Below are 26865 nucleotides of genomic sequence, written 5' to 3' on the forward strand. Positions count from 1 at the left end.
GATAACACCGCAAAGCAAATTCCACTATTTGTTCTCTGTCTTGGTGTCTGAGGTCAGTGTCTCCCTGTGGCTCTAATCAGGGGACTATAATGGGGGTCCTATACTATACTTCTAATTAAATCAATGTCTTTTCACTGTTATCAGCGCGGAGAGCTACTGTACGCATGGCAACCGTATCGTCTTATCAGTCATGGGCTGTTTATTCAATTAGCAACAATTTGTCCACCCCACTGACACTCTCTCGGTGGTGGAAATTAATTAGATAGGCCCCACAATAGGAGTAATCTTATAAACCACATGGCATCCGCGGCATGCAGCGGTTTCCTGGTGCATTCAAAGGTGTGTGGCGATGCAGGCCGCCGATTGCCTCCCCTTGGGTGCCGCATGACTAAGCAATCTGACCAACGACTGGAAAAGCCACAGGAGCGGGTACCGAAAACCGCCAATCAAATCGATATCAGAATTCACCCCACTAGTGTGTATCTTAAAGACTTAAGATGGGGCACCCCGGAGGCCGTATCTCCTCCTTATTTGCATGCCAATCACTGGAAGCATATTGGCCGACCGGACCATTTGGGCCCATTCTTTGCTCTCTGCTATTTGCTGCTATTTTTCAGAAACACTTTAAACTCTTTTGCTTTCTTTTGGCCAGCCAGAGCTGGAGCCGGAGCTGGAGCTGGAGCTGGAGCCAGAGGACCCTTCCAAAAGGAAAGGGAGGGGCCGTAATGTAATGCAAATGTATGCATGCAGACCCCACAGCGGATGCGGAAGTTTGGGATGCTGCTGCCACACCATGCAAATGGCGCAACAGGGCGTGGCCCGCCAAATTATTATAGCAATAAAACGAGGGACCAACAACAGCAAAGCGGAAGTCGAGCGGAGTTCATTTAAAGGGGAACTATTTTGAGAGCCATGCCATGCCAAGTTCCTTAAAATATAATTAAGTTTTAGTGCATGTTTCATTGGGAAAACCGAGAATTCCTGCGAACTCAAGCCACCACAATCGAATTGAATAGACCTAGCAAAACATACCAATGCTTTTCCCCAACTAAAAAAGGCCAATTCCTACGAACACTTTCGATCTTTCTGCTTAACCTTCGACATATCCGGGAATCTATTTCAGGCGTCAAGGGCGTCAAACACAAGGAACACACGCCCTCACCTCAAACGGAAATTAAAACCTGAGATAATCGGAGGAGTCCACAACAAAAATCAGCTGACGACTCGGCCATTCGAAGAAGCGCCCTCCAATCTCTTGGATACCAGTTTTTGCGTGGATAAACTTTGGACTGTGTGGATTTGTAGCGAGATAGTGTATATCGAGTATGGAGACGCTTGATAAAGATGCATATGTGTGCATACAGGGTGCGGAAACGGTGGAGATTTCCATTCGATTTCCATTCCATATATAAAGACGCTTGTCGGGTGGTGGGCCCTCAGTTGTGAATTTCCATTTGATTGTATCAATATGACGGCCCGGGCAATCTTTCCGACATTCTACGACAAGGAAACGAAGATATGGAGCGGAGCGCCCAGGTCCGCGCTGTACGACTACAACTGCTCCATTGGCCAGGTGGCACACAACACCCTGAAGTGCTGGCCCACAAACGTCCTTCAGGTAAGGGATACAGCGATTCTCCATGGACTCGTGGGAGGACTGGGTTTGATGAGATCCCTATATAAGAGTAGATCACCGCCGACGACGACACAGTCCTCACCAACGCCGATGTGCTCTCCCTGGCCACCCGCATCGCCCTCTACTTCAAGGCCGAGGGCCTGACCCACGAGGATAGGGTCGGGATCATCGGCAAGGGCAGCACCTACGTCATGCCCGTGGCCACCGCCTGCTTCTTCAACACGACACCCTTCCATGCCGTCAACAGCAGCAGGGAGCCGCAGGTTGTCGCCAGACTCTACTCCGTCACGAAGCCCAAGATCATGTTCTGCGACGCCGAAGACTACGAGACCATTAAGGAAATCACCAAGGAGTGGTCGCCAAAGATCGTCACCCTGACGGGTCGCGTGGAGGGTGTGCCCAGTGTGGAGGATCTGATAAAGCCCCATCCCTCCGAGGCAGTCTACAGGTGAGTGGCGTACCTATTCGTTCACCCTTAAATAACTCTTCTGGATGGCTTTCTTTCGGTTCATTGATAGACCCACGCCCCTGGCTGTTGGCGGCGATCAAACCGCGGCGGTGCTGTGCTCCTCAGGCACCGCAGGCCTCCCCAAGGCAGTGGCGCTCTCCCATCGTCACCTCTGCAGCACCAACTCGTGAGAAAACTTACCTTTCCATATGGAACTCCCCACCTAATCCGCAATCCCTGTGCTTTTACAGCTTCTGCTTCAGCGCGGACGTGGTGTACACCAGCGCCGCCATTGATTGGATGACTGGATTCACGATCATGGTAATAAGTCTCACCTGCGGATTCACCCGCATTGTTTCCAGCAAACCTTTCAGCGCCGAGCATGCCGTGGCTTTCGTGCACAAGTACAAGGTCACCGGCCTCGCGATGGCGCCCTGGCAGGCCTACGAGCTGTACTCCAGTCCGCTGGCCAAGACGGAGACTCTGCAGAGCCTGAGATTCTCCTTGGTGATCGGCGGCTGGGTATCGCTGGCCGTGTTGCGCAAATGCCAGGCCCTGTTGCCCAAGTGCTACGTCATGTTCTCCTACGGCACCACCGAGACGGGCATTGTGACGATAAACATCGACCAGAGTCTGGAGAACTCCGTGGGCCGCGTGGCGCCTGGCATGCGGGTCAAGATCCTCGACGAGAACCGCCAGCAGCTGGGTACCAACGGGGTGGGAGAGGTGCTCATTGACATCGGACTCAGGTGGACGGGGTACGTGGACAACGCGGAGGACACAGCCGCCACCCTGCAGGACGGTTGGATCAATCTGGGGGACCTGGGCTACTTCGACGAGGACAACAACCTGTATCTGGTGGACCGCAAGAAGGACCTGCTGAAGTACAAGTCCAAGCACTACTGGCCCAACGAGATCGAGCACGTAATCGCCGAGCTGCCGGAGATCGATGACGTGTGTGTGGTGGGCGTGCGGGACGAGCGCTACGGCGATGCGGCCGGAGCTTTGGTCATCCGGAAGAAGGGCGTCGAGATCACGGCCCAGAAGATCATCGATCATGTGGCCCAGCGGGTGGTCGTAGACTACAAACAGCTGAATGCCGGCGTTGTCTTCGTCGACCACATCCCGACGAACATCAATGGCAAGGTCATGAGGAGTGCGGCCCGCGATATCTTCGATGAGCGCTCCAAATGATGGCATCCGTGTACAACAATAGGGAAGGGAATATTACATACTTTTAGCATACAAATTATTGAAAGAAACACAGCCTTTGTGTTCAAATGAATAAAACCTAAATCGTCTTAAGTCCAGAACTTTCGAAATAAATTAATTTGATATCTTCCGGAAGACCATTGGTCAGATTATCTCCCAAATGTTTTCGGTACATCGATGTCCGAGGTTCAAGGTCCAGAGCATGATTCATATGCAAACTACTCAATCGCTTATCTGAAAGATACCTTCAATAGGCTATCTACCGCAGATAGCCAGCTTTATTCGGAAGTTCAGGGGGAAGCATAGATTTTTGAATTTGGAATTTCATTCGGTGTGGGCCTTCGAGAATGATTGTTCCGTGAGGAACTTTCTGAATCCGACAACGACCTGCCTGGTGACTTCCTCCAGCAGCTCCTGCAACAGTTCTCTCTCCGTGTTGGTGAACTCCTGATCCACTACCTCCGCTCTTACCAAATGCAAGCCCTCCTCCTCGGTCGCAGTCTCGCCGGAAGAGTCCAGGGAAACCTTTTCGGCGCGGCGGCAATCCAGGGAGTCGGACACAATGATCCTGTGGTTCCGCTCCAGCAGATAGCGCAACGCCAGGTCGTCGCCAATGACGGTATTGTCCTCGGCACTGACCAAGTACCGGCCCACAATCCCAATTTGAGCGGCTGCAATACGACTGGGTCTGATTGGGTTTCAGTTGGTGTGGCATGCAACAGTTACCTGTGTCGAAGATGTTCTTCATCACGGGTCTAGTGAAGCTTCCCAGAATCGTTTTCTTCCCGGTGGGACACAATATTTTTGCAAAGTAGGTGCCATTTGTTAGACTAGACATTTTCAAAGGTTTTATCAAGTTCTCGGTTTGCTTCCCCCAAAATAAAATGAGTTGTAGGTCCTGCTGTAGACTATTCTGTTGTGATCCGAATAGCCAACTTATTTCTATTGTGTTTTTATATTTATGTACCCATTGTTTGGGTACTTACATTCCTTCGTATATTCGTTGGCTATCATTCGACAATGTTCTGATGCCGTTTCCCGGTCACGTTACCACCTTTTGCCGTGGGAAATCCAGCTGAAAATGTAAATATCTGCCATCACAAATGCAATAATTTAACTTCCGGTTAATAGTGGCGTTTTGTGTTTCCGTTTCTGTTCATCGCCATCGCCGGAATTTCCGGCGCCTGCCGCCTGCCGCATGCCGCATGCCGCACACTGCTGCAATCTGTTCCCTGGCAGTTTCGTCTGGCTCTTACTGGGGAGGGGGCGTACGGGTTATGCAAAGCGTTGACCGTCCGTCCGGGCCACTCGACACAAAATTGCCGAACCGGAACCGGAGTAGTCGTGGCTTTCGCTTTGGCTTTGGCTTTGGCTGTGGATGCGGCGGAGAGCCTCATCTAAGCCAAGCAAATTCAATGTTTCGTGTCCTGTTTTGTTTGCCTTTTCATGGCGTGGACTGGAGCAGCGCAGAGGGCGGAGGAGGAGGAGACGGAGCAGGAGGTCCATTCCCTTTTGCTGTTCTGGCTGGCGCACACACATGGCAACTCTTACGCCATTCCCCATATTCCGGGACACCCTTCATGGCATTCTTAAGCGCCCATCGTCGGCATCGTAAATTATTCAAATTTTGAGTCGTAAATAAACGCGCATAAACATAAGAACAATCGTTGTTGCTCGGCCTGCTTCTGCCATTTCTGCCACGCCCACGGTGCATCTTTTCAGATTTCCAAATGGCTTCTCCCCCTCCTCCTGCCGTACCACTCCCCCTTGCGGCCTTGTGGCAAATTGTTGAGAGTGCTGGAGCGTAGTTGCAACTATGCTTCTGGCATTTTCCTGCCCTTTTGGGCGCTTAAAATTGATGCTTTCTAAAGGGTTTGTGTGTTCGCTTTTAAATTGAGATTTAAGCCATTGTGATGGACCGTTCAGGCACGCGTGTGTGATCCCTTCAGCTTCTTGCACCTGCCACTGACACGCTGCTAATGTGTTCACGACTGTTGACTCGAAGCGATTGACGACTTTGATTGATTGATGGACGTGCGGCGCAAAAGTTTACCGGGATACAGTATTTGATTGAGCTCAAAACCAATGTGTTATCTTTGGCTAACGAAAATTCCATTAAAATACCGACCAACCACAAGAACTACTTGAAAATCGCTCTAATTTTGCGATTAAATCGTTTTGAACGGCTTTTTGGAATCATCGAAAATACGAATTTGGAATTTAGAATCTGGAATCTCTGCTTTCTGTTTTGTGCTCAATATTTGGGCTCTGGACGAGTATGATGGGTTTAATCACTCATTCAGTTTCTAATTATCCCATCGGCATTGGCTCCACCCTGCCCCTCTGCACCGCTCTGCAGACGATGTTTACAGGCAATTACCGTTTTAGTGTTTCGCTGTCAGCTCGAATGCCGTTCGCCATTGTTTATTGCAAGCTCTCTCTCTCTCTCTCTGCTGTGTGCTCGCGATGAAGGGCAGGGCAGCGCACTTCGGCTGTTTGTGGTTCGCTTCACACACACACACACATGCCTGGGGTGGCTGTTGGGTTGGGGGTTCTTAATTGCATGGCTGCCAGCAATGTATCATCGCAGGAGTAATTTCTGTTGGAGTTGGGGCTCGAGTCGGAGTGGCAGATGCAGGTAAAAATGCTCGCTAATGTTGCGAATGTTTACTGCTGGCTGATGGTCACTGAAATTAGCCAGCAGTACAGGAGGACCCCCTCGATTGTAGCCACCAAAGTTGAGGATTGTCTAAAGGAGGAGGATACCCTATTCTGGACGCAGAACGCATCTTTAACTTAGTTAATCTATGGACTGGGACACCAGATTTGATTACTCAATTAAAATTCAAAGATATTAAATTAGTTGAAAGGATTCTCGAATTAATAACCTCCTCAGACACCAAGAGGAGTCTGATTCTGAGTCAGAGTCTGAGAACAAGGCAATTGGAGTCCTTTAGCGGGAATGAATTATTCATTACCAGTCGTCGCTGGTCGATGATTAAATCAAATCACTTCAACCCGTTGCCAGGCCTGCGACTCCGCAAGCCGGGATCAAGTCAAGGTCGTTGTCGTTGTCGTTGTTATCGGGGCGCTGTGCAAATGATGCCCACGGGCCGAATTACTGTCTGTGCGGGTGGGTGGTTGGGCGGGTTGAAAGTCTTGCCGGGGGCAAGGGGACGTCAATTTACGCTCCATATTTGCAGTTCGTTGGCTTGACAGGAAACAAACGAACCTTCAACTGAGTGGAACAAAATCAAGGAGAAAAGGTCCAAAAAGGTCAAAGGTGGCCCAATCGAAAAACAACGAAATAAATAAGCGCGCAGATCAGACAGGAAGGAAATTACAGTAGAATACCCAATATCCAATACGGAGTACCCACTCCCCATTCCCCATTCCCCAGCGATGTGTGACCATGACCATGACTCGCTGTCGCAGAAGTATCTTTGAAATGCGTATCTTTGCTAGCCTTCTGCAGCAGAATGGTATCCTTGGGCCTGAAATTGAATTGGCATTTCCATCTGCAACTGCATCTGCAATGCAAAGAGCAATCAAGAGCATTCTTCTCTGCTCCTTGCCGGCTTGATTTGAATTTCCATTTTGCATGCTGGTGCATTGCCCATTTGCTTTTAATAAAAATCCATTAAAAGTCAACAAAACAGGAGCAGCTACGTGCAGTAGCAGCATGTGCGCCAGAAGTAATAAAAAAGGTCCCAAGCAGTGGCGAGCGTGCAACCGGAGACGGAAGTAGACGCAGACAAACACCAGATACGAGAGGGCACCAGCACCATGCAACAAAAGTGGCGGAAGAAGGAGCAGGAGAAGCCTGGGAAAAGGACAACGGATAAGGCTGAAAAGGAAGCAGAAGACAGTAAGAGAAACAATGCGATGCCTTTTGCTTTCCGCTCCCTTTTTTTCTTTGGGATGATTTTTAAATAAGCAAACATACACTTTTATGACATTCCAATTTAAGAAAAACAAAAGGATGCAGGCAGATGAATAGGGCCAGGGGTAGGGGGTAGACGGGGGCTAATAGGCACAGCCTTGACAGCACGGAACGTCCTGGCGGGATGGGAAGCGAAGCGAAGCGGCGGAACAGTGAAACGACAGAGACCATAAACGAAAATGTGTAAAAAGCTTAAGCGGCACTAAAAGCGGTCCTCCCCCAGGCACCGCCCCCGCCCAAGGGCCATGGCCATCCGCAGAGCAAGGGCAGCGACACCCAACACCCAGCAGGAGCCAGGACATCCACCATAGCCTCCAAATAGGTACATAATGGGCTCCTGACACTGTGGGCAGATGTCAACATGTGCTTTTATTATCAGAGAGTGCACCCGAGGACCTGCCTCTGCCTCTGCCTCTGCAGAGCACGTGGCAGGACTCGAAATGCAACTTAATTAAGAGCCGAAAAAAGGGGAGATGGTAAGAGGCACCGCCAAAGGAAACTGCATCTGGCATCTGTGGCGGTTAATGCCGTGCGGCCATAAATCTGTCGAAATGCGCTGCAGCCAGCAGCCAGCACCCAGCACCCAGCAGCCAGCAGCCAGCATCCTTGTAGAGCGGAGAGCACGGACTGGGAACTGGGGACTGGAGGCTATATAAATATACGACTGCCAGGCGATAGCCAAGCGAATGGCGACTTTTATGACTTCTTTCACTCCCCCACCCCCAGCGAAAGGAGTGAATTAAATGCGAGGTAATTACATATTATAAATGTGTTTAGTTCGGTCCCCGTTCCCAGCAAATTATCACAATGTCCCCGGTTATATGGCGGGCCCATAAACCCCCGTCGAGCGATGCATTTCAGTGCAGGATCCGGCCAGTCGTTAAGTGAAAACTGTATTCCATTTAGCAGCAAATAAAAGGGGAATATTGTCTAAAACTCGAAATATATATAATTTAAATACAAAACTCGAATGCGGTAATGGTTGGCCGCCCAGAATAAATGGCTACACTGAGGGAAAGATCTCTTCACTCGCTGGTCAGGATTTCGCACACTTTCTGGACAAACTCCGAGCACTTGGCCTCTCCGCCCAGATCCTGGGTGCGGACATCGGAGTCCCGGTACAGCGATTGGATGGCGCACCGAATCCTGGCTGCATGATCGTCGAGCTTCAGTTCGCGCAGCATGAGCACGGCGGCGAGCAGGAAACCGGTGGGATTGACCAGATCCTTGCCGACCATCTCCTGGAGCGGCTTGATTTGGCAGTTGTACATCAGGCCCTTGGAGCTGACCGCGTAGCCGGGGCACATGCCGATGCCGCCCATCATGCTGCCGGCAATGGTGCTGATGACATCGCCGTACATGCTGGAGGACACAAGGACGTCGTTGGTCTCCGGCTTCATCAGCATGTTCAGGCAGACCGTGTCCAGGTAGCGCTCCTCGAAGCGCACCTCCTGCACGTGCTTGTCGGCCTCCTCGTGCATGGCCTCGAGGAAGTTGCCGTCCGTCAGCTGCATGATGTTCGCCTTGTGGGCCACTGTGATCTTCTTGCGCTTCTCCTTCAGGGCGTAGTCGAAGACGAACTTGGCGAGGCGCGTGGAGCCCACGGAGGTGCTCACCTTAATGGTCTGCAGCACGCCGGGCACCACCCGGTGCTCGATGCCCGAGTACTCCCCCTCGAACTCGTCCCGCACGATCACGCAGTCGAACTTGCCGTACGGCGACTCGTGTCCCTCCAGGTGTTGGCACACGGACACGTACGCGAACTGTTTCAGCTCCTTACGCAGCTTATCCAACCATTTGTGGCTCTTGATGGGTCCCCTAATGGAGACTTTGTTGCGGTACAGCGACTCCAGCACCTCTGGCGACACGTCCTCGCTGTCGGGCGCCTTGTGCTCATGGAAGATGTCCCAGTCGATGGGCACCTTGGCCGCACAGCAGACCTCCAGCACGGCATTCGTCAATTCCGCGCCCACGCCGTCGCCATCGATCATGGTTACCATCTTGCGCTTGGGGTCGGCTTTTCCCTTGTCGGGTCCTTTGTCTGATTTTCCGGAACCCTTGGAAGGTTCTCCTGATTTCCCAGGACTCTTTCCGCATATGCTGCTCGCCTGGAGCTTGCCGCAGTCCTTGGACTGGTTCTTCGACTGGTTCTTTGACTGGTCCTTTGACTGGTCCTTCGACTGGTCCTTCGAAGCATAACGCTGACAAAGCCCGAGGACTGCTCGCCGCTGGCCCGATCGCAGCTGTCGGACAATGTTCATTATATCAAATTTTGTTTATAAATATTCATTCTGTGTATGAAATGACATCGAAATGTCTGCTCATATGCTCGGCTCGGTTGAATTCGAAACTTCTGGCCGCAAATCGATTTGGCAGCATTTCAATGGCATTTTCCATAAATTCCCATTCCCGGCAATGGGTTGGCCACGCTTTGGCAGCGGATCCAAGTGGGTCAATGTGGGATTCAAAGGGCAGGCCGGTGCCGCCCCTCCCCATCGCCCACCCCCTTAATCGCTGATACCTGACGAGGTGGGTGGCTAGTGGGTGGGTGTTGGATGTCTGTGTAAAAGTGACAAATGGCATGTCAACGGCTCCTGGGGGAAAAACAATAACTGCCGCCGACAGAATAATGTTTGCTCCACATCGTGGGCGTGGCAATTATGAGGCGTAGCCAGTGATTTTTCACACAACAGGAGCCAGGACCATGCCCATTAAAATCGAGCAGACCATTAAGAGCAGACCACAGGGTACCAGCCTCAGAGAGGCAGGCAGGCCTCGGTGACAGGAGAATCCTGAAATAAATATGCAGTAATTATTCGGGGAAACGCTGATTACAATTTAAGAATTATAAATTAAGCACGAAAGCTGTTCACCCAAGACAACGCGGATGGATCCCTAGTGATTCCAGGTTTACGACTACTACTTTTATGATCCACCTTTCACTAACTTCACTTCACTTCAGTTCAGTTCAGTTCACATGGAGCCAGAACTGGCTCCCTGTGTAATGTGTAATGTGTTTGTCTCTGGTTCTGCTTCTGCTTCTGGTTTACTATCATATTTTATCGCGTTTGGCCTCAATATTGACAGCTTCCTGCCCATAAAAGCCAACAAAGTGCAGTTGGCCAACAAAGTCGCTCCAATGAATGGCCAAAAACTTAGAAAAACTTCGTGTAAACATTTGCCAACAGCAAAAGCAAAAGCAAAAGCAACTGAAACTGTAAGTGCAAGTGCAAGTGCAAAAGCAACGCCAGTGAGCCACACAATGTGTGAACTTTAACTATTATTAACCCCGAGCCCCGGCCTCGAGTTCATTGTGCAGTAAATTGAAAGTTAAGTCGAGACGAGGACCTGCTACAGAGGTGGATTGCGGGAGACAAAGGCCCCCTTCGTCGGGACTTCCTGACTTCCTGACTGGCAGATTCAATTCGAGCCTGAAATGGTTTCTCACTGTCAATATGTAAATTATGCTGCATCTGTATACCAGGAGCCAGGGCAAATGTCACTTGAAGCCGTTCTATAATCAACTCCAAACAATGAAACGTTCAAAGCCGTAGCCATGGGGAGACATGGATTGTTCCTCTGTGGCAGATTTTGTGCACTTGGCAACCGTTTAAAGATGTTGCTAACATTACCCACAGAACAGTAGCAATAATCATGGTTGCAGGGGGAGGCCGGAGGGCGGAGGGCGGAGGGTCTGCCGGTTGGGTGGCTAAGGAAAACAATATAAATGCATGGCTTATTTGCAAGCTGTGTGCTCCCGAGTGCATGCCATGTTTGTGTGTGATGTTTGTGTGTGTGTGTGTGTGTTTGGGGGGGAACGCTCAAAGGGAAAACCGCACAAGTGAATTACTTTTAAACTCTGCTGCTGAACCCATTCAAACCCATTCGAGCCACTCGCACACGTGCTAGCTGATCTGCGACTGTGACTCTGGAATATGCATCTATCTGCACGGATGGGCGATAGGTGAATGTGAATGTGAATGAGTCCTGTTATTACTTTCCTTTTCCGACGAAAGAGAAACGGAAATTCTATCAGCAGCCCCAGTCTCGTCGCCGCTGAGTGCACTCCGATTTAGTAATCCGCGAGTCGAGAACACATTAGAGCTATTAAATGAATGACTACAGCTTTAGCGAGTGTGCACCATGGTGCAGAGTACGGTCTGAATGGGAAATTATGATCCCATGTCTCTGATTGTCTGTGCTCTGGGCTCATGAATAGAATATGGGAACTATATCGTTTCTAGGGGCTGAATGCTGATTTAAGGCTTTCCCGGGGGTCGACTCGAGCCGAGAGGCCTTCCCAAAAAAAGTTTTTCACACCCAAATCTCCGGCCGTAGCTCCCCCCAGGAAGGGACAAATATCCTGGCCCTGGCACCCAGCACCCACTGTTTTCCTTGTTTATGTAGTCGGGCGACGTGCAACCCTTTTGTCGATGGGTTTCCCTTCGAAATTTAATGCCAGGTCAAGCGGCAGCAACAGAAGGACTGGAATGGAATCGAACGGAATGGAATGGAATGAAAAAAGGAGCAAAATACTGTTGCATATTTGATTGTCTCGTTCAATATTTGCATACTCGGACATTTGCTCTTCTGACCCTTGATCTCCTCATCCTTTTCAGACTCCGCTCCCTCAGCTCTTGTTGGCTTACAGTTCGTTTGCTCTGGCTTCCGTCCTGGGATCCCTGTCAGAGTCAAGTTATCGACTCCAAGGTGCCTCTGAAGATGCGTCGTCGTCGTCGCTATGCAAACAGAATCCTGCCAGACAGCACAATTTGCATCCCTATTCTTTTTTTTGTTTTCTTCCGGTCTCATCTGTATCGAATTGTGGCCCCTCCCCCCTTGGCTGTTAATTCCAGGTCGAGGTCCAGGTAAAAGCTTGGGAAGACAGGCACCTGCTCGAATCGGTTTACGGAAAACGCAATCCCAGCACGTAGCCGATGCACTGGGACGAAGCGGACAATCCCCTGTAACTGGTGGCTGGATTTGGCCAATATTTTATTATTTATAGCCACCCAAAATAATAATCAAAAACCCCAATAGCCAAGTGCTATCCAGGACTTGTTTTTACCACAACTGAATGATTAATTGAGCGTTTTTGAGCGCCGAATGGCTAAATGCTTGCCTCTATTTGTGATCCCGATTGAGCGGCACTTATATCATATAATATTTACACGCAATCGCACACACCCACGACACTATGCTGCATGTCGTTTGAAAATAGGAATATTAAAGTGTGATTTATTGCAGAGTGCACAGGGCACTCGGATGATGGTTTAGCGACTCGGAAAGGACACATTTCCGAGTCTTTAAAGTACACATTGTTTCCAGTTGCTGCTTCCTATTTTTATTGATTATTGTCCTCATAAATCGGACAGTTTCCATTGTAACAATTTTCCTGTAGAGGAGTTTCCAAAGTCATTCCACAAAGGATCGATAAAAAGCTTTGATTTATTTTAGAATTTATTTAAATGCATATTTTATGTGGAAAAAAACACTACCTGGCGCATTCACACGTAACGAAAGGCGGCAACGATTCAATTTTCCTTGAAATTAATTGAAATTTTGATTATTCCCTGGGGGGAATATTTTTGAATTGTTGTGATTAAATCCCCCATCTGTGGAGTGCCAAATCAGGAGGAGCTTTTGTCCAAGGACAATAATGGATTTAATTGTCAATCCGTTGCCGAAGCAACAGAATCAATTAAATGGCGATTAAAAGTGCTTATGACAATAATTGATGCCCCGTAGCCCCACACCCCCAGAGCCCCACCATTCGACGGCCAATCGAGTGGACATACTTTGTGGCAGGCCGCAGAAACCCGATTTCATTGACAAATGCTCTTGAGATTTGATGGCACATGGGGGTTCCGTTCCGCTCCGTTCTGTCCGGATGAAATAAACATTTTTAATCGAGCTGGGAGTCCGGGCAGACATGGCAAATATTTGCCTGTTCTGCTGGATTGATTAGCTGTTCAACAGTTAGTCGGACTTCTGGTCAAAACAGTGGGGGAGGGGAGCAGGGGGGCGATTATAGACGAGTAAATAAAATGTGAGTAAATAAACAGACAGTTATTTGGTGTACTCGGTGTTTGTTTAAGGGTAAATGGCGTATTATTTTAGAGTAGCTAACAGCCCTCCAATCTACAGACGAATTACAATTAAAGTGCGCATAAATTCGGGCGAATACGCATGGATATTCCCGGAGATATTGGCATATATATGTTATTCCAGTCACAGCACAGTGGGAGGACTGGGGAGCACTGAGCAGTATTGTGCACGCAGTGCGGTTTGTTTATGCGTCCGTCGAAGCGTAAAAAGTCGCGAGTTCTGACAGTTAAATATGGTTGGATATTTTTTACGAGCGACGCTGCCTTGCCGCACGGACCACTGCACGTTGCGCAGACAGGCGGCCGCAACAAAAGGAGCACAAAAGTTAATTAATTTCAAGTTAAAGGACAACCTCGAATGTGCTGCGAATCGTCATTTGTTTGCCTCCCCCGTCTGCTCTGCATATCTCAGCGAAACGCGTGACAGAGCTGGACGGATGTTCTGTGGGAGGGATGGTCCTGCAGCTCACATAAATTGATTCCATACAAAAGGGATAATTCATTTTGGTTTCGTTTCGTTTCGTTTGCACCTCGATTCCCGGTTGCATTGTCCGCCGCCGGACCGGATGCCCGGCTGGGGCTCCGACTTAAAACCTGGATTACTGTCGTCCGCACTCTTGCCGGACTATGTGATAAATCATTGGCCCGCCCCCTGCCCCGTTCAGGGCGGTCCTCGCTTCAGATTAAGCCAAAGAACCAAAGAATAGGCGATGTTATGGCAGTTCGGTTTAAGGTTGCAAACTTGATTAAATATCACATTTTAGCCCCTGGCCTTTGTCAGTCGCCTCTAATTGGTTTACCAACATTTAACACCACGACCGGAGGACATCCTGCATCCTGGCTGCTGCAACTTAAAATGGAGCTCACGTATGGAGCTGCCGTCGCGAAAGCAACTCGGGAGCAACGTCTTGGGCAAGTCAATTTATATCAAGTGCTGGAAAATGGACAGCAACACGTTGTGCGGGAAGTGACAGGTACATAGAGCTCTTGGCCTGCTCATAACTCAACGGAAGGGAGGCACGGCACCGGGCGGCACGGGAGGACATTTCCCCACAAGAAGACAACGTCAAAAATTTAATTACAGCTACATATTAGCTAGTTCTTGCATAAACAACAAACAGACACCAAAAATTGCAGGACACCCCCATACACTCCCTCTTCCCCCTCCTGCTGTCAGTCCCGCTTCCTGGCTGGACAAACTTGAGCCAATTTCATGCTGAAGCCCAGCAGAACCGAAAGGCAAAAACTGACGTCTATTACTTGCTTTCTCAGCTTTCCCAGCCCCCTACTCGTCCCCTCTGCCGCCGTGGGAGGGCGGGCTGCTGTACATTTGGCCAGCGCTACTCACTGTCTGGGGCCAGGGCCATAAATTATTAAATTTTAACAAGTTTTTATGCAACGGCCACTTCCTGTCTCCTCGTCTCCTTGTCTGTCTGCCCTAGAACATCTCCAGTGCCCACCCTCGTCCTGCCTGCTCGCGTACCCAGTGGCCTCCAATGGAGAAACTTGGCTTACTTTGTCCGAGTGGCGTCCTGGGCCGGAACGTGACTGAAAAACCGCGCTGCGGTGCCGCGCCCCTAATTGCAAAGCATGCGGCTACATTGATTGCAATAATGATTGCATTAATAGGAACAGAACAACTTTTCCCTCCGCAAATTGCATTTGAAAACTGGAGCAAACACTCTTGCCCACTGGTCTCCAAGTCAATTATTCCAATTAAAATAACAAATACTCCTGGATTGATTACATTTACGAGAACTCAACAACTGTCGGGCAAAACAACTGCTGCAACCATCGATTCATTGTTCAGAGTTCAATCGAAGGCTATTAAGAAATTAGCTCTATCTTAGGACTCCTTGTAGATTGTGCCTGCCATAAGAGCCACCTGCAGCACATCCTGAGGATGCTAAACGTATAATTCCAAGCGTTTAATGTGGTTATATCTAGATGAGAATAATTAAAAACTTTCTTTTAATGGATTTAATTACATGAAAACTGAGAGGAGAAAATAAGATAAAGAGCAACATAGGAAAAGTATTTCATTCGACTCTTCTTTTGTGTTGCTGCAACACAAAAGGGCCATCAAAAGATTAAAATAAATAATTATAATTAAAACTACAATGGAGATGGAGCTGGAGATGGAGCTGGAGATGGAGGGCGCTGCTGCAACGAACACAAGGGTTAATTACCACTAGCCGAACGAAAGTCACACGTGAATCCTCTGGCCAAGGACCTGCAGCAGGCAGCAGGCGGCAGCAGGCAGAAATTGTGGCCATAATTACAGAATATTATGCTGCTTAACCTTAACGAGCATCTTCTGACACTGGCAGTGGCAGTGGCTCCAGCTCCGGCACCGTCTGATGGGGATGTACATTATTTATGCCATTATGTGCGAGGCGTGAATGCTGCTGAAGAGCTGCGTAACGTAGCCGACCTGTGGATGTGTCCAAATCTGTGCGCAAATTTATTCAAAACTGAGCACCACGTGACCGACATGACAAAGCAGTCGAGCATCCCCAAAATATGCATATGGCCTGACATCTGATGTGGGATATGGCATCCCATTTGTGCGATGTGCAACTATCAAAGGCTCACATCCAGATGGGGTTGCGGGTGCGGGTGCGGGTGCGGGTGCGGGTGGGGGTGCCGTGCCCCCTTCTTTCCAATTTCCATTTGAATGACGCTTTCATTGAATTTGGAAACAATTTTATGGGATAGTCGTACCTTTTGTGGGCTCGAAAGGATTAAAGAGGGTTTCGCCAGCCTTAAATCATGAAATCATGGTTCGTATCCGAACAGAAGCCCCACTTATTATTAATGAAAATTGTTTCGCCTGCCAATTGCTGTTACAGAACTCAACGGCAGACAAAAAGTCAAGAAAATTATAATAAAAATGAAATTTCCTTAGTTTTATTATGCAAATTGCTAATTGCACTCATCAGCGGTGGGGGATCCTGGCGCGGCGCGCGCTCTCCTAATGAGAAATGCAAAATAGTCTCAATTTATAAAATGTTCAATGGAAAAGCAGATGAAAACAAAAAGAAAAGTGCAAAAAAGACGAGAAAAAGATGAGCGGAGAGTTCGTTAGGGCAAAAATTAAGCATTGACTCGAGAACTGAGGGACGCCGGAACGCCGGGACGAAAGGAGGATGGAGATGGGACTGTATAGAAACTTAAGTGCCCAGAAACGCGCACGCACTGAGGCGTACAAATTGTTACGGGACCTGGAGTGGCGGACAGAGAGAGAGAGAGAGCTCCGAGTGGGTCTCCACGGCTCTTGCGTGGACTTAAACAAAGGCTTCGCAGCGCCTTTTCTTCGGCGGTACTTTTTTTTTTGTTTTTTGCCTGCTGCTCCTTTATCACTATAGTGGGCGCCACACGGCAAGGGCAGCCGAGAGCTGCATGGCTCCCAGCCCAGTCCCCAGGTCCCAGTCTCTTAGGAGTGGAGAAATGGCCAGAGAATGTCACGGATGCCACAGCAACGCGCAATAAGTGTGAAGTATTTGCATGAGAATAAACAGGGAACAGCAAGAGAGAGGGGAAAGTGGAAGTAGACAAGGAAATATAATAAATAAAAGAGAGAATAAAAGCTGGTGGCTGGTAGTGCCAGTGCCAGTGCCTGTGCCTGTGCCTTATGGAACCACTTTCGAGGCTATTAACAAATTTCAGGTACTAAAACTCTTTGTGCATACATATATATATGCAGAATATTTGCAACACAAGAAGTGCAACAGACATTAGTAAATATGATATATATGATATGCAAATCCCAGATGTATTGTAATTATTTCCATTACCTGTCGTCTCCAGCATCCAGACTCTTCCCATTTCATTGCCAACTGTTCCGCCCAGCCAGCCCTGTATAACAGTTTCGCATGACAATGCAACGCGTCGGCCATTAGAACAGCACACTCCTTTGGCGCCTGGCGATGCGAAGCATCTTCTGCCGGCGGAGAGGACGAGAGTAACTTTACATAAATTTACTCAATTTGAAGCTGGAATCATTTGCATATTTTATACATCTTGATGAAGCGACTGAACTGCCATGTAGAACCGGCATAATTGAGGCTATCAACTGCTGCTGCCGGCTGCATGCCCATACCCATACCCATACCCATACCCACACGCAGTCTCAGTCCCGTACTCGTACGGTGCGAATGCAAATGAAACAAAGGAGGTGCCGAGGCAATATCAGTAGTAGTATTTTCCTGCTTACGAAAATGGAAATAACCGCACCGCATCCCCCCCACCCACATTCAATAAGCCGAATTGATGTACACATAGATGCCGGAAAATACCATTAGGTATACTATAGCTACACCCAAGGCAAAAATATACCTTAAATATTCTAGAATATTTAATCGCGAGGATAACATTCGGCTGGAAATTTATCCTAGGTTATATTTTAAATGCCAAGTTTTAGATGGTCCTAAAGATGGATCCCTACACAACGATAAACATACATATAAATATACATACATATGTATGCATGTGGGCCTCGGGGAAAAGGAGGAAATGGAACATCCGATGCAAAGTACTAAAGTGCGCCACTGGAAAACGCAGAAAGTGGCAAAAACATGGACACGGACACAGTCACGGACACAGAGACACACGCGAAAGCCAACCCAACTGCGAGTACGACTGCGAGTGCGAGTACTCGTATCACTCGGCCTGCAGACTCCAGTGAACCGAACTGCACCGAAAACTAAAATAAAGTGCCTAGCCACCAGGACACTCAGGCACACACACACACAAACACACACATGGGCCGTCTGATAATGCTGATGACTCCTAAGATGGAAGCCGCCGACTCCTGGGCTCCTGATGACATTGCCCGACGCGGGGAGGGGAAGAGGGATGAGCAACGAATCCGAAAATCTGAATGCAGAAGCGAGGGAAATGGATAGCCATGAATGAATGCATAGCGGATGGCTGCAGCGATTCTCGCCCGCCACCAGAGCACCGATTACAACAACAATTAGGGCCCAGAAAGATGGCCAAATGGAGTAGAAGCAGTCAGCAGAGAGGGTGCGGACAGGGACGCAGTGCAAGGCTGTGGGGATAAGCAAAATAATGTGACAAGGCTAAATGGCGTAGCTGACATTGCACAACTCCGGCCGGGCTCTGGTTCGAGCTCCCGGGCATGGCCAAAAGCCAGAAGATGTCGGCAGCGGAACAGACAGACAGCCAAAGGGAAAGAGAAAGAGAGAAAGAGCAAAAGGGAGAGATGAAGTGAACAAGAAATAGAAAGAAAGGCCAGCGGGTCGCCGTCATGGCGACGCGGCCAAGATTTCAGTATTTTAAACAGTTGACTAAGCCAAACTTTTGTGACTTTTAATTGCTGTAAAACGTAATTACACGCTGCTTGGGTGAGGCTCTGTCTGTGCGAGTCTCCGGTATGCGGCCTTCCCGATGTTCATTCTCTTTGTGGTTAGCTAATTAAAACTAACGGTATTGGGGACTTTAAACTTCAATAAAATCTTGAATATTCCTTTGAATGAGGATTACTCTCATAAACTTCAATTTAGTTGCCAGAGCTGCAACTCGACAAGCGTCTAACACGAGTGCAGTTTTTGGGAAAGAGAATTAATTTCTTCATTACAAATTATTTAAAAACTCAAACTTTTCCATTCGGGCGGGACAGCATAGTTGTGAGATCATTAGAATGTGTGACAGTGCGTGAAATATACATACATATGTACATACATATTATACAGAAATGAAAGCTGCAAACTTACCGTAGTGTTTGTGCTTTTTCAAACGTGCCAGAGTCGCCAACGAACAACTCCGTGGATCCATTCTTTATGGATTCCTGGTTGCTGATCGAAGGAGATATTCTGCTTTCCGATCTCACTGACTTCGTGTTGAAGCTTAATGCCGGCGGCATGCTTGGATTAGACTTCACGGACCTCCTCCAGAGCAGCCTTTCGGTATCTTGTCCCAGAATAGCCGCTCTACATCGGATCCCCGAATATGATTACCTCCCCCGGTCGCATCCCCCGCTGGACCCACAGCTGGATGGAGTGAAAAAAAGATAAGACTGATGCAAAGATCATTTTAAAGCTACATATTTCCTATGGGGAGCTTTCCTTAAGCTTTGAGTTTGAGCTTTACTTTTGGTTACTCTGCTCTGCTTGTGGAATACGAGAGACAAAGTTGGATTACATGACTCTCTCTAGCTCAACAAAGTTCTCTCTCTCCCGATACTATAGCTTTTTTTGCTTGTTTTGCTTAGATAAGCTTATGCGCCCCCTTAGTTTAATTTCACCTTAAGCATAGAATCGACAATACTGGAGTGTGGACTACCATTTATATGTTTTCGTTTGAAATGAATTACTCTGAATATTCGTACCCAGCTGACAGGACTGCATGTGTAACCCACTAAAGCCAAACATTCAAGTCGTTGGCAGCGCACTCATGCATAAGATCTACAATCGACGTGTTTCAATCGATACTCGTAATAAAACACTCAAGCCCACACGAATGCACACTATGGACTGCACTTCGAATCTACTAGTACTTGCAGCTTATACAAATACTTCGAAACTTGCCCTGTAAAAGTTGGAAGGCAAATATGTACATGTGTGAGTATATTTGGCTTACATAGTTTTCACAAACCCTTAAGGGTCGCCTAACAAAATGTTTAATAAACGGAAGATTTTCGAATTAATAGAGGAAAACGAAAAGGTTACCAATGGAAATTAACAACAAATTTCGGTATTTGATCTTTCATTTTTGGCCTGATAACAGTGTTTTATGCGTAGACATCATATGGCTTGCGTATACAGTTTGTAGAGTAAAACGGGCCCAAAGACCAACCACTCGAATACCCATTCACCCATAAAGTCCAATGAACGGCGTGCAGTGGTCCACATTCGATGTCCATGTCCTTCTGTAGGGTGCAGGCTGCAGGCCGCCACTGCAACCCCAACGAGTTGTTCAATTGCCAGACCATAAACGTGTGCGTTTTGTACTTTTTGCCGACTATTCCCTTTTGTTAGCTTGATTTAGACGGCAGTATAGATGAATTATTATTGTTAAATATGAATATTTATTGCATTTTGCGGGGCAATTGTTGTAAAACGAGAGAAAATCCCCGTCCCTGAACGCCAGCTGATGCATAAAGCCTTTGATCTTCAGGACAATCTGTGGAAATGCTCTTTTATGTATATATTTTATGGCCACGCTTAGTCCCAGACTCTACAGTATTATATAATGCATTTTCTCCCGCTTTCATTGGCAAATTTTCATGATAAAATTTTCGAGTTCTTTCTGGCGCTGCCTTTTGAGTGGGGGACGACGACAAGAGCCTACAAAATGTAATTACACAAAAGTTTGTCGAGAGACCAAAAATCATAAAATGAGCAAGTTTTAGGAGTAATCAAAATATGGCTAGAGTGTGGGTGTGGGTGCGGATGTGGGTGCGGGTGCGGGTGCGGCAAGGAGCTGCTCTAGAATGCACTTTAATTGAAACTTTTGTGCAAATCAAAGACACCACAAAAACTGGTCGAAATGCAATTAGTTTTAAAGTGCAATGTAATTGCATTTCCATTAGAAAGCTAGGAAAACAATCATATTAAAAATAACCAACAGCCAAGTTGCTCTTGGCAAATGCACTGGGCTTAAGCGAAAAGAGCAGACGGGAAGGCGGAAATAAATAATTTATGAGGAACCCCTCTCGACTTGGGCCTGTTGGGGGAGCTGTTCTTTGGCCATAAATTGTTACGGCTTTCGGCTTTACCTTATGCAGATTTGTTTGACTTCAAAGAAGGCAACAAATTGCCCCAACACTGGCTGCTGCTGCTGCTGCTGCTGCTGCTGCTGCTGCTGCAGCTGCTGTTGTTGTTACTTCCCAAGTCGGTTTTATTTTTCTTTATTTTCCTCGGATGCTGTTGTGTTTTATTCCGTACTCTCTCCAGAATTAATCCACTAAACCGTAAACAAACGAGGGCAGTCAACAAAGGACCAACGGGGCGTACGAGCTATTAAGTGTGGCATGTGTGGGTGTGGCGCAAGTCGTACGTAAGCTCTCCTGGTCCACTCCTCCCACACATCTCCTCTCATCTCTGCTGTTTCCGGTGTCTGGGTGTCGCATTTTTTCTGCAACTACAAGCAGCTTCCATTTCAAATTGTGTCGCCTCTGCAGTATAACAAGAGATTTACAGCACGGCACACACTGAAAGATGCATAAGGAATTTGGAATACTTAAAGGTGTGTAAAAGCACAATCATATTTGCTTTGTGGCTTACTTGGAAGCATAATTTGAGCCATAAACATGGAATGTTCATAAGGATGCAATCTGGTATGCCATAAGCATAAATAGTAGGGGTTGTCATTTCCAAAGGGCTGAAATCATTCCTTAATCATGGAAAATCCCAATCGGTTATTCCGCAGCCACATTGTAAATTCACAAATAGTTGAGTATATTTATATTTGCTTTATTCAGACGAATTTTTAACATTGCCATTCAATATTTGCTCTCAAGCTAACTTCAAGAGCTCAAGGGTGCTCTCCCTTACAGCATAACAGCGCACACACACACACACACACACAGTGCACAAGGTCAAACAAGAGCTGAAAACTTGGCTTTCATTGGAAATTTGCTTTTCGTTTTTTTTGGTGTTTTTTTTTCTTTTTTTTGTGTGTGCTTTATTTAAGGAGCAGCAGCAGGAGCTGGAGCTGGGAAACGGGGCAGCAATGAAAGTTAAACAATGTTTGCGGGCACTGCTATCCGTTTCCGCAATAATTTCTTGGATCTGCCGCCTCTGCAGTGGGTAGGGGCGGTGTGGGGGACCGCGAGCGTTTTGTGTCCTTGACACCATTTCCCCAGCATCCACCGAAAGCGGAAAACTTTTGATTTTGCCACAAGATAATTTGCTAGCCCAGGCACAGCCGACAGTCGAGTAATGGGCTCCAAGACAGCGCCAAGGCTGTGGCTGTGGCTGTGGAAGCGGCAGGGGGCCTAGGGGCCACTTAAAGCCATGCAAACTGACGGCGGGGAAGAGCACGCACCCATCCAAATAAGGAAATCAAAACGACAAAGCGCCGCAAAAGGCAAGCGAAAATTGAACATCCTGCAGCAGGATGCGACGAGCGGGGCAGGGCGTCCAGCCAAGATGTACACCATAATTATGGGCGACCGAGATAAGGAGATGCCACTCCACTCCACTCCACTCCTCTCCACGTTGCACAGGAGGACAATTGATGGCAAGGACTACGCCCAAGGACTGTGGATGTGGGTGGGGCTCTGCCCCTTTCCGGCTCTGGTCCCTGGTCAGCCTGCATGGTGGACGCCTCTTTGGGCGCTCCACTTTGTGCAATGAGAAATTTCCGCTTGTTTCGTTTGCTCTTGCTTGAGGGATGACATTTTTGCAAATTGCCATCATAATAATAATCAAATTCGTGTAAATTTGTTAGCAAATTCAAAAAGGAAATGGTGTCAACGGCCCCTTCCATTTCCATTTCCAGTCTCATTCCATCAGTGTCCCAGTTCTCAGATGGATGGCAGATGGTAGACGGCACAGGATTATTAAGTTAATAGCTTTTCTCGTTTCAGTTTAATGTTGGTGAAATTGAAAACATAAACTACATGGATTCCAGGGACTGGACAGGGAAGGGCAGGCCGGAGGAGTCCGAAATCAAATATTTTTGTTAATTAGAAAGCTAAAACATCCGGATATGGTCAAAAGAGTAATTAAGTGTGAATAATGTAAATGAATACTAAGCTCAAAGGAAGGCTCCATCATTCTGTTAGCATGTACATTCGGAGCTCTCTGATGGAATCCTCAAAATAGTTTGACGCAAAGTCAAAGTGGCTTTGGGAGGAGCCTGACATCCTCGCTGGGAAATCAATTCACACTTTTTCCACAACTTTGAGTCTGAAAATTAAATTCGGAATTAAACCTGCCCCGTAGACATATATCTCATTTCTCAAAGAAGCTCTCAGGACATGAATAAAACTTTAAATTGACTTGCCTGCTATTCAGAGACTCGTGCACACACTGCCAAACCTGCCACACATGCCACACCGGCAGTGCCGCATAGGCTGCCACTGCCATTCACACATACACATTTATGGCTACACCTTGCTCCAGTAAGCCGCACATTTCTAGGACAGAAGCAGAACAGAACGAGCGCACAATGCGAGATCTGTTTTATGGTAACCTCAAGTGGCTTACTTTAACGGCCCGAAGAAAAGTTGCCACAAGGCCACACGGTGGGATGCATGTGTGTGTCTGTAGCTGTACCTATGAGCGGGAGTGGGACTGAAGGCGACACGGTAAAGAACTTGTAAAAGCCCAAGGATTGGAACGCCAAAGAGTTACAACGGGGATGGCTGTCATTACATGTCCTCGCCTGGCCCTGTGCGCCGGCTTAAACTGTCCAGGTAACTTGTTTAATTTCAATTTTATGCGGTCACCAATCGATGAGGTCCGGTCCCAGCTCTGTCAAAAGTTTCAGTCAACTTCATTAGGCCAAATCTGACGGCCAAAAGAATGGCGTCCGTCCACGGCCAGCCACTTGTGGAATCCCTGACATTCATCATGATGACCATGATGATGGTGTGTCCCTGGACTCTGAAATTAAATGAAGCAGAAACTTGGCAAAAGTTATTTAGCCAGTGAGACCGTTTACGATAGGCTCTGCTGCCTTTTTCTTGGTACCGTATCCATGGGATGTGCAGCGGAAAAGGGTACTCGACCAGGCGCTCTTGGCTCTTAGCTCGTAGCTCCAGCTACCCAGTCGAGTACTTCGCACTTCTCTTTCCAAAGACATCACCTGACTGGCTGACTTATGCGGCTCTTTTCCGGCTGATTGTGGAGGTCGAAAAGTTTGCCTTCATGGCTCGAAAGTTGCTGCAGAGTATACTGCCAAGGGTGAAATAACTTTGACACAAAACTTGGCAAAACCAAAACCTTTCAAGAGTCCACTTCTCTAACAAATGCTAATCAAGACTTGAGCAGGAGCGGCAGTGGGAGCTGGCGGATAAAAGGATCTGCATAAACTTTTAAAATAGCTCGCAAAGAGTGCGACAAAAGCCCCTGAAGAACCCCACTTGTTGGCCGATAATTGTCTGCGTTGCATCTGAGAATCTGAGCTTCTAAGATATCTATCTATATATCTAAGCACTGAGCTATCTATAGGACTTACATTTGTGTTGACAGTTAGAGCTAGACAAAATTTTAGACCCTTAGGCATGCACACTCTCCGTTTCCGTTCACTGGTCACCTCCACGACCGCTTGGCTAATCAGCCACCATCGGTCCACCTGCGAGGGAGATGGGACTGGGATTGGCGACACGATTCAGCCATCCTGGGTCACGGACTGGGATCAAGACCATCCACACGCAGCCCAAGTGAGCCAGGGCCAGAAATCGAAGTCCTCGCGACACATCATCCTGGTGAGGCACGGACAATACGAAAAGGCGCCGACCAGCCCCGACCATCTCACCGACCTGGGGCGCGAGCAGGCGAAGTGGACGGGAAAGCGTCTGCGGGAGTTCAACATCAACTGGGACCAGGTGGTGGTCTCCACCATGACGCGGGCCCAGCAGACATCGGCGATCATACTGAAGGAGCTCGACGTAGATCCCTGCAAGGTAGTCAATAGCGACGAGCTGCGCGAGGGAGCTCCGTATTTCGCAGACCCCCCAACGAAGAGGAGTCCGCCGAAGCAGGAGGAAGCTGTTCGCCGGGACGGACCACGCATTGAGGCTGCCTTCAAGCACTACTTCTACCGTGCCCCGCCCGGCCAGGAGCGTGACACGTACCTCCTGATCATTTGCCATGCCAACGTCATCCGGTATGTGATCCTGCGTGCCCTTCAGTTGCCGCCTCAGGCCTGGACACGGCTGAGTCTCAACCACGGCTCTATCACCTGGCTGACTGTGCGGCCATCGGGCTACGTATCACTCCGCTGCATGGGCGACTCGGGCTTCATGCCCGTCAAGGAGACCAGCACTTCCAATCTCGTGTCGGTTAAATCGTGTCCGTGTGGATAAGGTCCATTTTGCGAAAATATCACATCATTTGCATCCAGACAATGTACTAGTTTTACCCAATACAGGCTCTCACTGGCCAGAAACGTGACTTTCCGGCACATTTTGCCCAAACCGGATGGGCTGCAGCTGCGGCTGCAACTACGCTCCTCCCCGCCCGCCAACCCGACAGCCCGCCAGCCCGCCAGCAAGCTGGAAAACCACTTTAACTTTGGCCAAAATCACTTTACACACTGTCGTTGGCATCTGGCATGCAGGCAACATGCAACATGCAACATACAGTGGCCACGGCGGTCATGCACCGTTTCATCATGTCCCCTACCCGTTGCCACATTTTCGCTACTCTTTTAGGTTTTGTCTCTGCTCATTAGTGCGGCTTTAATTTCGGCTATTGTTCCTGTCCCATGTTGTTCGGTTTTCCGGTTTATGGTTTCGGATACTGGCTTTGGCTGTGCCTCTGCTGCGGCTGCGGCTGGGGCTGCGGCTGCTTATGGTGTTTCATTAAATTTGCATCCTCTGCAATTTGAATATAATTCAAGTGGGCTGCTGCTCCTCCACCACTGCCACTCACACCTAGTGCCAGCTGCTAGAAATCATTCCTCTCTGGCCATTCCGGAGGCCCTTGACTGATTCTGATTTATCAGTTTTCGAGTCAGAAGAGTTCACTTTGAGGTGAAATTGTAAATAGGACATATGAATCAATGTATTGTATTTGTTTGTTTCGAGATATGCTAATTGTAGCTTTCATTTTGCGAGTCTCCTTGTGGAGTTCCGTGGCTGAGGCTAGACGCGGGGTCGTGGCCGACCTGCATGACAGGTCCTTCGAGATGCTAATCGCCGGCGGCCATCTACCGGACAGTTCGTATCTGGTGAGGCACATCGTCTCCATACGAACCCTCAACTACATCGAGTTCAGAGGCGACAACCACTTCTGCAGCGGCATCCTGCTCAGCAGTCGGGCAGTGTTGACAGCCGCCCACTGCGTCACTGAGTAAGTGAATGTTTAAGTCCCCACGGAGAGTCCCAGGTAACTCCTGCTTCTGCTCCTGCTCCTTTCACACACAGCTGGTTCAAGGCCCCCATGAACCCGAGGGCCCTGCTGATTGTGTTCGGAAGTAGACTGCGCCTGGCCTTCTACGACGTCGCCGAGTGCCGACGCGTGGACCGTCTGGTGTTGCATCCCGAGTACAAGCGCTACAAGGAGAACGATCTGGCCGTGCTGCAGCTCAGTCAACGCATCCCCAGCAACATGCGCCACGTGCGACCACTGGTGACTCGTGACAGCTCCGGCTTCGCCACCGCGGGCAAGCGCTGCATCACCATGGGCTGGGGCCAGGTGTATCCGGTACGTACGCAGCCATAGCAAGAGCCACAGCCACAGCCACAGCCACAGCTCTAGTTCTGGGACCAATTTTTGTTCCAGCACGGCCCCTACTCGAATCAAATTCTCGCGCTGGATGTCCTGATTCGTAACCACAGTTTCTGCGAGGGAAAGATCCCGTCATACAACAGAGCCGGGCA

General features: G+C 48.5%; 6 protein-coding genes across 6 annotated transcripts in view; 3 read left to right on the top strand and 3 right to left on the bottom strand.

The window, feature by feature from the left end:
• Positions 1-19321, bottom strand: part of LOC4805599 (beta-3 adrenergic receptor) — a 55994-nt gene extending 36673 nt beyond the window's left edge. The window contains exon 1 of the mRNA XM_033377922.1: positions 19085-19321. Coding sequence (XP_033233813.1) covers positions 19085-19233 — 149 coding nt within the window. The 5' untranslated portion in view covers positions 19234-19321. The remainder of the gene's footprint in view (positions 1-19084) is intronic.
• LOC4805603 (luciferin 4-monooxygenase) lies at positions 1432-3397 on the top strand. The gene is made up of 4 exons (XM_001361943.4): positions 1432-1618; positions 1690-2084; positions 2155-2271; positions 2336-3397. The coding sequence occupies exons 1-4, from the start codon at positions 1469-1471 to the stop codon at positions 3276-3278; spliced, it is 1605 nt and encodes a 534-aa protein (XP_001361980.2). The 5' UTR covers positions 1432-1468; the 3' UTR covers positions 3279-3397.
• On the bottom strand, positions 3527-4223 carry LOC6899058 (uncharacterized). The gene is made up of 2 exons (XM_002138947.3): positions 4023-4223; positions 3527-3967 (listed from the first exon to the last, which is right to left on the bottom strand). Exons 1-2 carry the CDS (start codon positions 4132-4134, stop codon positions 3621-3623), a joined length of 459 nt encoding a protein of 152 aa, XP_002138983.1. The 5' UTR covers positions 4135-4223; the 3' UTR covers positions 3527-3620.
• On the bottom strand, positions 8164-9561 carry LOC4805604 (isocitrate dehydrogenase [NAD] subunit alpha, mitochondrial). The gene has a single exon (XM_001361944.4). It carries the CDS (start codon positions 9498-9500, stop codon positions 8265-8267), a length of 1236 nt encoding a protein of 411 aa, XP_001361981.3. The 5' UTR covers positions 9501-9561; the 3' UTR covers positions 8164-8264.
• Positions 19322-24490: 5169 nt separating the features above from the next.
• On the top strand, positions 24491-25430 carry Pgam5-2 (Phosphoglycerate mutase 5-2). The gene has a single exon (XM_001361945.4). The coding sequence runs from the start codon at positions 24544-24546 to the stop codon at positions 25345-25347; it is 804 nt and encodes a 267-aa protein (XP_001361982.2). The 5' UTR covers positions 24491-24543; the 3' UTR covers positions 25348-25430.
• Positions 25431-25699: 269 nt separating this feature from the next.
• LOC6899059 (granzyme C) overlaps positions 25700-26865 on the top strand; it is a 1735-nt gene continuing 569 nt past the window's right edge. Inside the window, exons 1-3 of the mRNA XM_015185248.2 lie at positions 25700-26335; positions 26410-26689; positions 26768-26865. The exon at positions 26768-26865 is cut by the window's right edge and continues 302 nt beyond it. Coding sequence (XP_015040734.1) covers positions 26046-26335; positions 26410-26689; positions 26768-26865 — 668 coding nt within the window. The 5' untranslated portion in view covers positions 25700-26045. The remainder of the gene's footprint in view (positions 26336-26409; positions 26690-26767) is intronic.

The sequence above is a fragment of the Drosophila pseudoobscura genome, chromosome 3 (assembly GCF_009870125.1).
Source record: "Drosophila pseudoobscura strain MV-25-SWS-2005 chromosome 3, UCI_Dpse_MV25, whole genome shotgun sequence".
Taxonomy (NCBI): Eukaryota; Metazoa; Arthropoda; class Insecta; order Diptera; family Drosophilidae; genus Drosophila; species Drosophila pseudoobscura.

Coding starts and splice junctions, on each gene's coding strand:
- LOC4805603 (XM_001361943.4), top strand. CDS start 1,469: ATGACGGCCCGGGCAATCTTTCCGACATTCTACGACAAGGAAACGAAG. Junction 1,619..1,689: donor GGCCCACAAACGTCCTTCAG/GTAAGGGATACA, acceptor ATATAAGAGTAG/ATCACCGCCGACGACGACAC. Junction 2,272..2,335: donor CACCTCTGCAGCACCAACTC/GTGAGAAAACTT, acceptor GTGCTTTTACAG/CTTCTGCTTCAGCGCGGACG.
- LOC6899058 (XM_002138947.3), bottom strand. CDS start 4,134: ATGTCTAGTCTAACAAATGGCACCTACTTTGCAAAAATATTGTGTCCC. Junction 3,968..4,022: donor GAAGAACATCTTCGACACAG/GTAACTGTTGCA, acceptor GTCGTATTGCAG/CCGCTCAAATTGGGATTGTG.
- LOC4805604 (XM_001361944.4), bottom strand. CDS start 9,500: ATGAACATTGTCCGACAGCTGCGATCGGGCCAGCGGCGAGCAGTCCTC.
- Pgam5-2 (XM_001361945.4), top strand. CDS start 24,544: ATGCACACTCTCCGTTTCCGTTCACTGGTCACCTCCACGACCGCTTGG.